This window comes from Fusarium solani (assembly GCF_023522795.1).
Source record: "Fusarium solani strain SB1 chromosome Unknown bctg00000000, whole genome shotgun sequence".
NCBI classification, from domain to species: domain Eukaryota; kingdom Fungi; phylum Ascomycota; class Sordariomycetes; order Hypocreales; family Nectriaceae; genus Fusarium; species Fusarium solani.
In genome coordinates, this window is record NW_027072157.1 from 2,776,334 (window position 1) to 2,789,023 (window position 12,690).

At 53.5% G+C, this 12,690-nt stretch overlaps 4 protein-coding genes across 4 annotated transcripts; 3 read left to right on the top strand and 1 right to left on the bottom strand.

Annotated features, from left to right (window-relative positions):
• Positions 1–163: 163 nt before the first annotated feature.
• MRS44_000881 (uncharacterized protein) lies at positions 164–8,136 on the top strand (the record flags this gene model as incomplete). The annotated part of the gene is made up of 2 exons (XM_046283840.2): positions 164–1,545; positions 1,593–8,136. 2 exons carry the CDS (start codon positions 164–166, stop codon positions 8,134–8,136), a joined length of 7,926 nt encoding a protein of 2,641 aa, XP_046138779.2.
• A 263-nt stretch (positions 8,137–8,399) lies between these two features.
• Positions 8,400–8,933, bottom strand: MRS44_000882 (uncharacterized protein; the record flags this gene model as incomplete). The annotated part of the gene is made up of 1 exon (XM_046275011.2): positions 8,400–8,933. The coding sequence occupies one exon, from the start codon at positions 8,931–8,933 to the stop codon at positions 8,400–8,402; it is 534 nt and encodes a 177-aa protein (XP_046138780.2).
• A 636-nt stretch (positions 8,934–9,569) lies between these two features.
• On the top strand, positions 9,570–10,812 carry MRS44_000883 (uncharacterized protein; the record flags this gene model as incomplete). Its single annotated transcript, XM_065624227.1, has 2 exons — positions 9,570–9,954; positions 10,547–10,812. The coding sequence occupies 2 exons, from the start codon at positions 9,570–9,572 to the stop codon at positions 10,810–10,812; spliced, it is 651 nt and encodes a 216-aa protein (XP_065479930.1).
• A 53-nt stretch (positions 10,813–10,865) lies between these two features.
• Positions 10,866–12,655, top strand: MRS44_000884 (uncharacterized protein; the record flags this gene model as incomplete). Its single annotated transcript, XM_046270533.2, has 2 exons — positions 10,866–12,509; positions 12,560–12,655. 2 exons carry the CDS (start codon positions 10,866–10,868, stop codon positions 12,653–12,655), a joined length of 1,740 nt encoding a protein of 579 aa, XP_046138782.2.
• Between the last annotated feature and the right edge of the window lie 35 nt (positions 12,656–12,690).

Genomic DNA, 12,690 nt, shown 5'->3' on the forward strand with positions numbered 1-12,690 from the left:
TCGCGCTAGCGCCGCCTTATCGGTTTTGCCGCGTATCTACCGTTGAAAAAAGTTAGGAAATTTTGGCGGGGAGCCGCTTCGCGGTGAAGCTCTTCTCGCAGTGAAACCTGGACCTTGGATCGCACTCTACAAATCTCTTTTTTCGGCGTGCAACACCGCCAAGATGCCGTCCAAATCATCCGGGCGCATCGCCAAGGTGCGAAAGAACAAGAATCTGACACCGCATCAGAAGAATCATCGATGGGAGTCTTTCAGCACCAAGATCTCCAAGTTCAGTTCCCTGCAGCCGTTGCGAAAAGTTCGACGCCATGACCTCGAGACCGAAGACCTTTCGACATCGACGTCGTACTTCCAGACCGGGCTGCAGAAATGGGGAGAGCTCAATGTCTCGAAGCCCTTCTCCGCCTTCAAGACAAAGGTGTATCCGCTGTGCGAGAGCCTTCCTCAGCTCCTGCACTTCGAGCAGCGGATAATGGACCTTTTGGCCGATTTCATTGCAGGCCAAGACAAGGAAGCTCTGGAGCCTCTTCTAGATCTCCTTACAGCATTTTCACACGACCTGGGAGTCCGATTCGAGAAACATTATGGGAGGAGTTTGGATTTGATGGTGGCAATCGCCGCCAAACCTCAGCCTGTCGAGGTCATTGAGTGGACATTTGGCTCCCTCGCCTTTTTATTCAAATACCTCTCCAAGTTGCTCGTCCCGGACCTGCGACCGACATTCAAGGTCATGGCACCTCTACTCGGAAAGTCGCGGCATCCTCCTCATATCGCCCGATTCGCCGCTGAAGCCTTGAGCTTCCTGGTAAAGAAGGCCGCCGCGCCGTCGCACCGTGAAACGGCTCTCAAGCGTCTGGTTGAATGTGCGCGGGACGATCTCATCAGCATCAAGTCTGACCGCCAGTTCACCCTCTACAAGGACGGATTGATGACCATGTTCGCCGAGGCCATCAAGGGTACAGACAACATCATCCACTCGACTGGTCCAACAATTTTTGCCGCTTTGGTCGATGCTATCCCTGAGGAGGAGCGCAGCCTTGCAGAGGAGACTATTTGGACCGATGTCGTCTGTGGTGTTCTGACCAGCGTGATTCACCATGCGACTGTCGACACTTTTGGAGAGTTCGCCGAGGGAGTTCATCAGTCGATTCAAGCCAACATGGAGCGCGTTTCCGCGACTGATCGTCAGTGGCAAGCAATTCCTCTACTCAGGATCTACGGCACCCTGGCTGGAGTTCGAAAGGGATATCGACTGAGCGACTGGGCTCCTCTTATCCGCAACTTTGTCGAAATGCTGTCGAATGTCACCAAAGCGGCGCTGGAAGTGCCAAAGGATGCTGAGAGTGTTGTGTGGAAGTCCGTTATTGTCAACATCGCCATTGTATGGCATCACGCGCCGATCGACGCATTAATACCCCATATTGTTTCTCTTACTCAATCCCTGAGCCGGGAGCCGTTCATGAAATGGTTCATCCCTTTCTGCTCATACTTTTGCGAGCTGGATGCTCAACGTTTCGGAAGTTTGTTCCGGAATGATTTCCAGAAGTAAGCTCCCTTGTTTTTATGTTGAATCTCAGGACTAACTGTGTCAGGTTTATTGCCAACCACTGGTCTGAAGGCCCTAATGAGGACATGTTATGTGTCTTGTTGCCCAAGATGATCGAGAACCGCGCTTTTCCGCCCGCGGGCGAAAAGGACAGCTGCCGGATGCCGCAGGCCTGGCAGGATCAGATCGTTTCCAAGTTTGAGCGCTTGGAAATCTCGCCTTTCCCTGAGAGGGGACCTTACAACAAAGATCCTCAGGTCTGGAGGGATAGGTGTCTGCCAAAGTACTCTGCTCTGCTCCGAATTCTGGAGTTGACCACGGTTCATCCATCTACAAACGCTCGCATCGCGGAACTCCTGCTCCGGAAACTCAAGTTAGCTCTGCGACCTTCCTCATCTCTTGCATCTGATGAGGTTCACTTTATTGTTGGTCAAGGATTCCATGCATACCTTCGTATGAGCAAGGCTGCCGGGTCTGTCGACATTGCCTTGAGCCCTTTGCTGCGAGCTGCTGTACCACGCTTCGCACAGTCTATTGGCTTCCTTCACGCCTATCTTGCCTACGAGGAAATTCTTCGAAGCAAAGAGACGACTGAGAGACAAAGCAGCACAAGCAGTGAGAGTTCGACAAGCGAAGAAGATCCAGTCATCAAGTCATTGATTGAGAACCTGAGCTCTCCGTCTCACGAAATTCGCCTGGCATCTTTGGAACTGCTCAAGACACTCAACCCGATCGCAGATGCCCTCAACAGCGTTGACACTATGATCGAAGTTGAGCAGACTCCCCTGGGCCTCGCACACACAAGAACAATTGCTATGCACCTTCGCAAGCTGGGTCAGAATTACGCTTCATTTGAGGACAAGTCGTGGCTGCAGCAGGCAGTTCCGTCTTTCCTTTACGGTATGCTGACAGTCAAGCTCTCGCCCGTCTGGGATGATTCCGTGGAAACAATGAAGCAAATCGCCCAGACCAAGGCTGGAGAGGAAGCAGTCTGCGAGGTTGCTTTCCGCTGGCTCAAGGTTCCTTCGGCTCGCTGGGGCCCTTCACAATCGGAAACCCACTCTTCGGGTCCGACATTTGTTTCCGACTTTGAATGCACCGCAGTTCGCCGGCTTGGAGAAGTTGCAGATGAGGTGGAAGAGGCCATTGACCGTCCAGATGACTTGATGCTGCAGAGTTTCGATGAGAAACAACGGACAGCAGAGGTCGCGGCTGGTAACTCTAGATCTCGCGCGCTCAAAGTGTTCAACGCGATCCCTGCTATTGCAGAGAGAAGATCTCGTCACCTTGTTCCACACTTCCTCGCCTGGGCGGGTGACGATGACCGAACCCCTGACTCGGCTGATGAGCAAGACACCTCTGAGGGCGCGACCTGGTCTCTCGCGGATCGCAAAGCCATGGTTGGTGTCTTTTCCCAGTTCATCAATCCTCGAGTACTGTACCAACACGAAGAAGTCTATGCTGCACTTCTTCAGCTGATGGAGAATGGTGATGTTGAAGTTCAAAAGGTCACTCTCAAGGCCATCCTTGCGTGGAAGCAAGAAGCCATCAAGACCTATCAAGAAAACCTCGAGTTTCTCCTTGATGAAGCTCGGTTCAAGAACGAGCTTACTGTCTTCCTTCAGGACGACAGTGCCATCAAGGCGGAGCACCGATTCGAGTTGATGCCTGTCCTCCTTCGATTGCTCTATGGTCGAACCATCTCCAAGAAGGGCGCGGCTAGCGGTCGCCACGGACTGCACGCAACCAGGCTTGCTGTCCTGCGAAATCTCAGCGTTGAGGATATGGGCAGCTTTTTGGACATCGCCACCGGAAAGCTGAAGGATGTCAAGGTCGTCGGCGCATCCAAGAAGATATTTGACGAGCCCCTGCTCCCCGTTCGAAAGCAGATGGGTTTCCTCAACATGATTTCCTCTGTCATCTCCGAGCTTGGAAACAATGCAACGCTTTATGTCGAAACCCTCCTCAACGCGGTTCTTTACTGCCTTGTTTTCGCCTGTCGACAACTGAGCGGGCATGGTGCTGATCCTGAAAACCCCCCTGACGAGGAGGAGGAGGAGGAGGAGAAGGCCAGCACACATTCTCTTCTCAGAGTAATCCGTTCGACTGGTCTGAAATGTCTGAATGCGCTTTTCCAAAACGCTCAGTCTTTCCAGTGGGCGCCATACCAGGACATCATCATTGAAGAGGTTGTTGTTCCAAGACTCGACAATCTACCTGTTGAGACGACCCAGGGAGTGTCGGGCATGCTACAGCTCTTCTCGACCTGGTCAGTTCTTCCTCGTGTCGCTCTCTTCCTCGCGCCACACGACAAGGTTCTTCCGGATGGAGTTCTTCCCAAGGTTATTGAAACCCTCTCAACCAAAGGCAAGGACGAGGTCAAGATTCACGTGCTGGCCATCATTCGCAACCTGGTGAAGCTTGCCACCGCGCCAGCTCAAGAGTCTGAGTACAACGAGGTTATCAAAGCGGAGCTCCTTGACACGAATGCCGCAGCGATCCTAGCCCAGATTACAACTGTCCTAAATATGTCCGGCCTCAGCAATGACCTGTTGGAGGCTTGTGTGGAGACCATCTTGTCTTTGGCGCCGATCGTTCAGGATCCCCGGGACATTCAGTCTGTGATCAAGATTTCCATCTTCCTCCTGAACCAACCCCCACGACGAGTCAGCCCCAAGCTCAAGGGCAGAATTCTTCTCATTGTCGAACAATACGTCACACGTTCCAATGCCGTTGAGGACCGATCACTCCTTGACAACGTGTACGACACTGTGTCCTCCCTCTACAGCTATTTCAAGGATCAAGAGAACCGACAGTCCCTGTCAAGGGCGTTGCTGGCTCTCGCTGGGAAAGACAATGATCTGGTGGAAGTTGCTGGCCTCTGCCAAGCCCTCAATTCGTTCAAAGAGGGTCGGATCGAGGAGCCAGATTATGACAAACGTCTCGCCGCCTTTAGTGCCATTTCAGGTGACCGGGAGGTCCCTCTCACTCCAAAGCAGTGGCTTCCTCTGCTTCACAACCTGATTTTCCATATTCGAGACGACGAAGAGTTTGCAATTCTCTCATCAAACTCGGCCGATGGCATTCGACGATTCATTCGAGATGTGGCTGCTTGCACAGTTGATGCTTCAAAGGAAAAGTTCGACACTTATCTGCGAGACGTCATCCTCCCTGCTCTCTATGTCGGAGCCCGCGAATCCTCCGACACCGCTCGACGAGAGTATCTCCGGGTCATGGGACACCTCATCATGACAATGCCCGAGTGGGAGCCCATTGCCGACCTCAGCGCCTTGTTAAATGACAGGACAGAGGAGACCGCAGAGCCAACCTTCTTCTTCAACATTCTGAGTCCTGCGACCTCGAGGCAATTGGAGGCTCTTCAGATTCTCGAGGCTGCCAACAGCCAGAAGGAGATGGGTAGCCAGAATCTTGCTCAGTTCTTTATCCCACTTCTGGAGCATTTCATTTTCGGTCGCACTGATGGAAGCGATGACCATGGACTCGGTGCGCAGGCGACCAATACTATTGGTAACCTGGCAAAGTCTCTGCACTGGAAACACTACCGTACTACCTTCCAGAGGTACATCGGCTACGTCGAGTCAAAGCCCGATCTTCAGAAGCAGACAATCCGTCTCCTAGGCAAGTTTTCTGATGCCCTCATTGCTGCATCTGAGGAGGTTCCAGAGGAACGCATGGAAGTGGACCAAGTCGATGCCTCGTCATCCACCAGCACAAGGCTTCTTCTCACGATTCCAAAGGCAGAGAAGCTGCATGCTGAGGTAGAAAATTCGTTCCTGCCCACGCTCATCAAGCATCTTCATCTGAAGGATGAGTCGGAGGTTAGTTACCGTGTCCCTGTTGGTGTGGTCATCATCAGGCTCCTGAAACTCCTACCTTCGGAGCAAATGGATCAGAAGTTGGCAGGTGTCTTGACGGATATCAGCCACATTCTTCGAAGTAAATCTGTGGAGGCTCGAGACATGGCTCGAGATACCCTGGTCAAGATTGCTGTCAACCTTGGCCCCTCATTCTTTGGCTTCATTCTCAGGGAACTTCGAGGAGCTCTCACCAGAGGATACCAGCTTCATGTGCTCTCGTACACGATGCACTCGATCTTGGTTGCAGTTATCCCTGGCTACTCTCCTGGTGATTTGGACTACTGCCTTCCAACCATCGTGACGGTTATTATGGACGACATCTTCGGCGTGATCGGACAGGAGAAGGATGCTGAGGGATACACCAGCCAGACAAAGGAGATCAAGAGCAGCAAGAGTCAGGACTCGATGGAGCTGGTTGCCAAGAATGCGTCCATCAGCCAGCTCATTGAGCTTGTCAGGCCTCTGCGGGCCCTCCTGATGCAAAAGGTTGACCTCAAGATGATTCGCAAGATTGATGCCCTCATGACGCGCATTACTGCTGGTCTCCTTCAAAACCCAGCTGCCGAAAGCCGCGACACTCTGATCTTCTGCTACGAGGTTATTCAGGATGTCTACAATTCACAGAAGCCCGAAGTTGAAGAGAAGATCGATCCGAGGGTCAAGAAGTACTTGGTCCAGAAGGGTGCCAAGAAGAGCGGCGAGCGAGGTAGGACAACCAAGAACACCTACAAGCTCATTCGCTTCGCCGTCGACATTCTTCGGGCCATCTTGAAGAAGCACGACAGCCTGAGGAATGCTGCCAACATCTCTGGCTTTGTCCCTATTCTGGGTGATGCCTTTGTGGGCGGGGAGGATGAGGTGAAGATCTCAGCCTTTAGACTACTGGCTGTCATCGTCAAGGTGCCATTCCCTGATGACCAGGCCGATAAGCTCTACAAGGTTGCTGTCAAGGAAGCAACAAAGGGCATCTCGACGGCGGTTTCTACCACGACTGACCTGTCTCAAGCAGCGCTCAAGATGTTGGCTGTTGTCCTTCGAGACCGCCGAGATGTACCGGTCAAGGACGCGGCAATCGACATGTTGCTTGCCAAGCTAAAGGATGATCTAACTGAGCCCCTGTATCGACACGTCACATTCAACTTTTTGCGATCGGTTCTGGATCGGCATATTGAAACCGCAGCCATCTACGACACGATGGACTATGTCGGAACAGTCATGATCACCAACGACGACAAGGATACTCGTGATCTGGCACGAGGCGCCTTCTTCCAGTTCATTCGAGAGTACCCCCAGAAGAAGGCCCGTTGGGCCAAACAGCTCAACTTTATCGTCGCCAATCTCAAGTACGACCGAGAAGGTGGTCGTCTGTCTGTCATGGAGATTGTCCACCTGTTGCTCATGAAGTCTTCCGATGACTTCGTCCAGGAGGTTGCCGCCACTTGTTTCCTCCCGCTCTTCTTTGTCCTGGCCAACGATGACAGTGAGAGGTGTCGACTTGCAGCGGGTGAGCTGCTAAAGGAGATCTTCCGCAAGGCTGACAAGGAGAGGACACAGACCTTCTTGGGTCTGCTGCGTTCGTGGCTCGACAAGGATGGGAACGAGGCAGTTATCAAGCTTGCCCTTCAAGTATTTGGCTACTACCTCGAAGCCCATGAAAACGCCTCGAAGAACAAGAAGGACTTCAAGCTTGTTATTTCCAAGGTCAACGGCGTCATCGAAGCTGAGGATATTCGGGAGGTCGATGGAGAGCTCCTGGAGGCTGCGCTGGGAGTTGTCCGAGCCTCTATGACCGTGTTCCCCGACAAGATTCTGGCAAGCAATAGTGAGGACATGTGGGCAAATATCGCCAAGTGTCTCTCTCATCCTGATACACCTGTCAAGGTGGCATCCATCGGGCTGATCAGCTCCTTCTTGGCTGATTTCGCACAGAAGGCTGGTAGCACCCCTATTGGCGAGTCGGTGGAGGGCAGCTATGGACTTGCACTAGATCTGGCAAAGGTAAAGGACCTTGTCAGACAGGCGCTTGGTGTTGTGGCGACTCGTGATGTGGATGAGAAACTGGGAGCAGAGGCTGTCCAGGTTCTCGTTTTCCTGGCACCTCGCCTGCCCGTGCGACCTCCAGTTGAAGAAGAGGAAGAGAGTGAAAGCGAGGAGCAGGCAGAGGAACAGGAGGACGCTGATGAGGTTGAGGAGAAGCAGCGAAAGACGGATCTCCAGCATCTGTTCTGGAAGCTGTCTCACATCATCCGAAGGGAGATCCCTCCCAGAGCGGTGGCCATCACGCCCAAGATTGCTGCTATGGAGGTTCTTGAGACTGTTTGCCGCAGGTCTCCTTTGGATCGCCTGCAGCCATCTCTCAAGACCATCCTAGTGCCGCTGCACAACCTCACCGACCCCTCGATTGCGCCGCCATTCTCAAACGACGAGCTCTTCAAGACAAAGCACGAGGGCCTCAAGACCAGAGCGCAGATCCTCATGGATGCCCTGCAGAAGAAGTTTGGAACGGCCGAGTACACGAAGCAGCTGCTGGCGATCAGGGAGGAAGTGAGGGCCAAGAGAGAGCAACGGTCGAGCAAGAGAAAGATCGAGGCGCTCGCGCACCCTGAGAAGTATGGACGGGACAAGCGGAAGAAGTTTGAGAAGAACAAGGAGCGGAAGAAGACGCGGTCCAAGGAGCAGAAGGTGATGAGGCAGTCGTACAAGCGGTGGTAAAGAAGCTGTGGTCGAGCATCAAGTGGCGTTTGGGAGTTTTCAGCATTAGACAGCACCTATTTCAGGGCGTTAGCTTGTGGATATATAAAAGTTCACTGTAGATGAGATTGGGAAAATACACAGCGCCATCAAGGCGAATCTTTATCAATATATTTTGTCTATGAGAAGGGTATCCTACCAACGCCACCCAATGCCCTCTACTCTATCATACAACATGGTGCTCTTTTATCTTTATTCGTACATCTTAAAACCCATATGGCGACTTATGAAGTCTTGGTCTTTCCAGTTCCCTCTTCAGATTGAGCAAGTGACTCCTCTGGCCAGAACTCAATATCGCCGTCCTCGCCCAGGCTTCCTCGCTTGACGAGCTGTCCCTTTTCCCGCATGAGATCCTCGACGGTGATCTTGCGATCGCCAAAGATATTCAAATGATCGCTGATGACGTGACGGTTTCGGCATTCAGGGCAGGTAATAAGCGTAGAGCCGTAGTGGTAGCCCTGCTTGGAGACGTTGTGGTGGGAGCGATGGCCGCAGGGCACGCAGGTGAAGGACAGCTGATAGTACGACGGCTTGATCTCTGGCCGCTCGCCCTCGCTCTTAGGCTCCTCTCCGGGCTGTGCCTGCTCGCGGTTGGGCCGCGCGTACTTTTGCGTCGGCGGGCGGGGGATCGAATGCGCCGCGCGGGAGGCGATCAAGGGTTGGAAAACTGCGGCGGGGCGAGCGCGGATGATGCGCTGGGGTTGCGAGCGGAGCTGGCGCAGGATCGAGGAAACGATTGGTGTTGAGCGAGAGGCCATTTTTGCGGGGTGAGGGTGAGGGTGAAAGGTAGGGTTTTTCTTGGTGGATGTAAGTGGTGATGGCCAAGTCGGAGTTGAGAAATCGAGAAATGTTTTAACATCCGGGGTTGCTTTGCCGCGAGACGTCATTCGTGGGTCCGGGTACTTAGTAAGGTCCATCATGGAATATTGACGAATCACGGCAGTTGACGCACTTACACGGTCAACTTGTACTTTTTGACTACACTCGAGTCCCATGTTGACGGGGGAGGCCTATAAATGTTTGAAACGATCATGAAATACCTAAGATTGGAAGTGTTGATGCCAATGCCACGCTCTTAGAATCATGTGCCTGCCGTGGATATTAGCGAGCCCACATGGCAGGACTCAGCCTATGTGTGGACTTGCCTTGAATAAACGGTTGCTACCATTGCCATTGCTACCAAGTTAAGCAATTGCAGGTAATGGGAGGAAGGTCGTTCTTTCCCCCTGATGCCTTTCTTAAAATAATCATTTTCGAAGTGTCCGAGAATTCATGATCCCTCTTCTTCAACAACTCCCAACCTTTGCAGAAATCCTACTATCACATCTCCCTATTGACCAGCATCTGATTATCACTCCTTCGTTCCTCTATAGAAAACTCCGAGAATTCTCATTATGAAGCTCATTCCTACTCTTGCCTCCTTAACCCTCTTCCTATTCGCCGCCCTTGTCTCCGCAAATGACGACCTCGTCCTTGCCATCAACACGATCAACCAAGCCCGTCAGGCCAAGGGCATCAACCCTCTAGGCTGGAGCCCAGATCTCGCAGCCTATGCACAGTATTGGGCAAACCAGATGGGAGCCGGAGCGCAACCCTTCAGCCACGCACCTCCCGAGCTCCGCCCCTTGCAGGGTGAAAACATCTTTCAGCAGACAGCTACCCAGTGCGATGCTGTCCACGACACGCCTCTTCAGAATGCTGTGAATGCTTGGCTTTCGCAAGAGAGGCTTTACACGGGGCAGCCCATCAGCGATGGAAAGGAGCCTTGGCTTCACTGGTGTAAGTGGCCACTAGCTCTCGCAATGCGAGCTTGAAGCTGACAACCACAGCCCAGTGCATGTGGTCACAAACAACCCACATCGCTTGTGCGAGAGCATATAGCGTGTCTGAACCATGCAGAGTATTCGACGTTTGCCGTTTCTACCCAGAAGGAAACATGTAAGTCTACCCTGTCGACGAGGTGGTCACCACTAACGACTGCCAGAATTGGGCAGACGCCGTTCTGAGTGACGACTATCGATTAGCCGTGTGCCCCCGGAAATACTGATTGGGTCGAGATGTAATACACGAATGTGTTGCGCAACGGTTGAATTTCATTATATGGATCGCTGTAACGGTTTTCGGGGAAGTGTTCATTCATGTACATACTTCGTCACTGTTGGTTGGATTATCATCAAGCATGCACATGGTTACCAGTAATCTACTAAGACCAGGAAGTAATTACGCATGGAAATTAAGATGGAATAATATTACAGATCAAGCTGGTATCAACGAGTCATCCCAACTTCGCAGCTGCTGAGAGAAAATCAGGCTTTCTGACGTGAAGGTCCAGGGTAGGCGATCACGCACGCTTACATAATACAACCCATAGGTGGTCAGTGCTCTCTAAGGGAAACGCCGAATTTGTGGCAGACAGTGAGCGACGCGATTGAGAAAAAGGCCCCCAGTTCGCGACTCCATCAAGCATCGAGCGTTGAAGCCATCACAACAGACACGCCAAAGTCACCACGTCCCCTCCCATTCCACGACTGTGCACTTTCCATCACTTTCGCACAGGCCCCGGCACCTTGGTGGTCTTTTTCGCGTCCCGGCGCACTGGAGCAAAAGCGAGAAACGAGCCCTCGCGCGTCGGCATAGCTCCCTTTACTGGTTCAGCATAGGATGACCCTCGAGGTCCCCTAACGCACACAATGGAACGATCAAAGCCCCAGGCGTTCTTGTCGAGCTACGCGCCGCGATTGCGCGGCTACAACAACTCCCTCCTCACCCCCGTACTGCCGAGCGCGCCCTCTGGCCCCGTCTCGAGAACGACCAAGCGAGGCACCACCATCATCAACTACGCCGAAGATGGGTACGACGACCTGGATGAGGATAGCGACGACACCCGAAGACGACCCACCGGCTTGAGAAGCTTGCGCAAGGAGGACTCGGTCAGCAGGCAAGACATCGCCGAGAAGGCAGGCAAGGACACCAAGGAGCCCGTTGAGGTCCAGGGCATCTGGCGCGATTGGATGGCCAAGCATCGTCTGGCTCGGAGCGATCAGCAGAATGCGGTGCAGGCTACATTGCCGCTCACACTGATTCCGATCCGGATCGACTTGGATGTTCCGGCCTTCGTCCCCCCGCCTCCATTTCCAACACCGAACCCCAACACCGTCGATATCTCCCTCCCTCAGTATAGACAGCAGGAGATGACGGTGCCATACAAGCTGCGAGATATTTTCTGCTGGAATCTCCACGAGACGCTGATCTCGACCGACCAGTTTGCTCAGACTCTGGTGCAGGATCTCGACCTTCCTCACAGGCAAAACGCCATCGCCGAGATCAGCAAACAGATTCGGACACAGCTCGAGGAGTATGCGGGCGTTGCCCTCCACCCGCTGTTCCACGCGGAGCAGCCGGCTCCTTCTCTCCCGCAACCGACGGCCAGCGGATTGACCCCAAGACCAAGCTTCGCTCTCAAGTCTCGGGACGAGTCTCCCGCTTCTGCGATCCGAGGCACCTCTCGACCAGACACACCTGCGCAGACAGGAGGCGCACCCACTCCATCTCAGACACAGGCACCAGATGTGACAGCTGAGGCGACTCCCATTCTCCCCGATTCTGATGACTACAACCCTGACGATACATATCGATGCATCATCAACTTGAACCTTAATCTGGCTTCAATGTTGTACACAGACAAGTTTGAATGGTCTCTGCTGCACCCACCAGGCACTGCTGAGGCGTTTGCCAAGGTGACGTGCGCTGACCTAGGACTTACCGGAGAGTGGATTCCAGCCATGACACATGCTATCTATGAGGCTGTCCTGCGACTAAAGAAGGAGGCCTGCGAGGCGGGTGGACTTGTGGCCGGATGGGGTGGACTACAGCAAGAACTGCCAAACGATGCCGCCCACGGTGTGGAGGCTGGTTGGAGATATGATCCCGACCACCTAGGAGACGACTGGGAACCCAAGGTAGAGTTCCTGAGCAATGAAGAAATTGAGAAGCGAGAGGGCGACCGAGAGCGTCAAGTCCGTCGGTTACGTCGGGAGACGGCACGGTTCAGCTCCACGACAGGCATGCTGGGCGGCACACCGTTTGGCGCTCCGATGGAGGTCGAGGAGGAGCGGATGGGACGAGGCGAGCGGTCCAAGAAGAAGCGGAGATTCCGAAGCCTGAGTCCGCTGGGCCGAGGAGGGACGCCCGGAGGGCGAGGAACTCCAGACGTGGGCGGATATGGAGGCGGCGGAGCTCTGACGGACCAAGAGAGACTCCAGTGGAGATGCTGGCATTGCCAGATATGGGGCACCAGCGTCTGGGCAGTGCGAGACGGCCCTGCAGGCCCAAGGGTAGGTGCAGCTCCTCAAGGATTCGTTGACTTGTTACTGACAGTTCCTAGACCCTGTGTGCCAACTGTGGATATCTCTATGAGCGAGATCAAAAGCTTCCTCGCCAGTGCAAGAATCTTCATTTCCAAGACCCTCATATTGTTTAGGAACCTACAGATGGAAAGCAGCAAGAAAGAAGAGC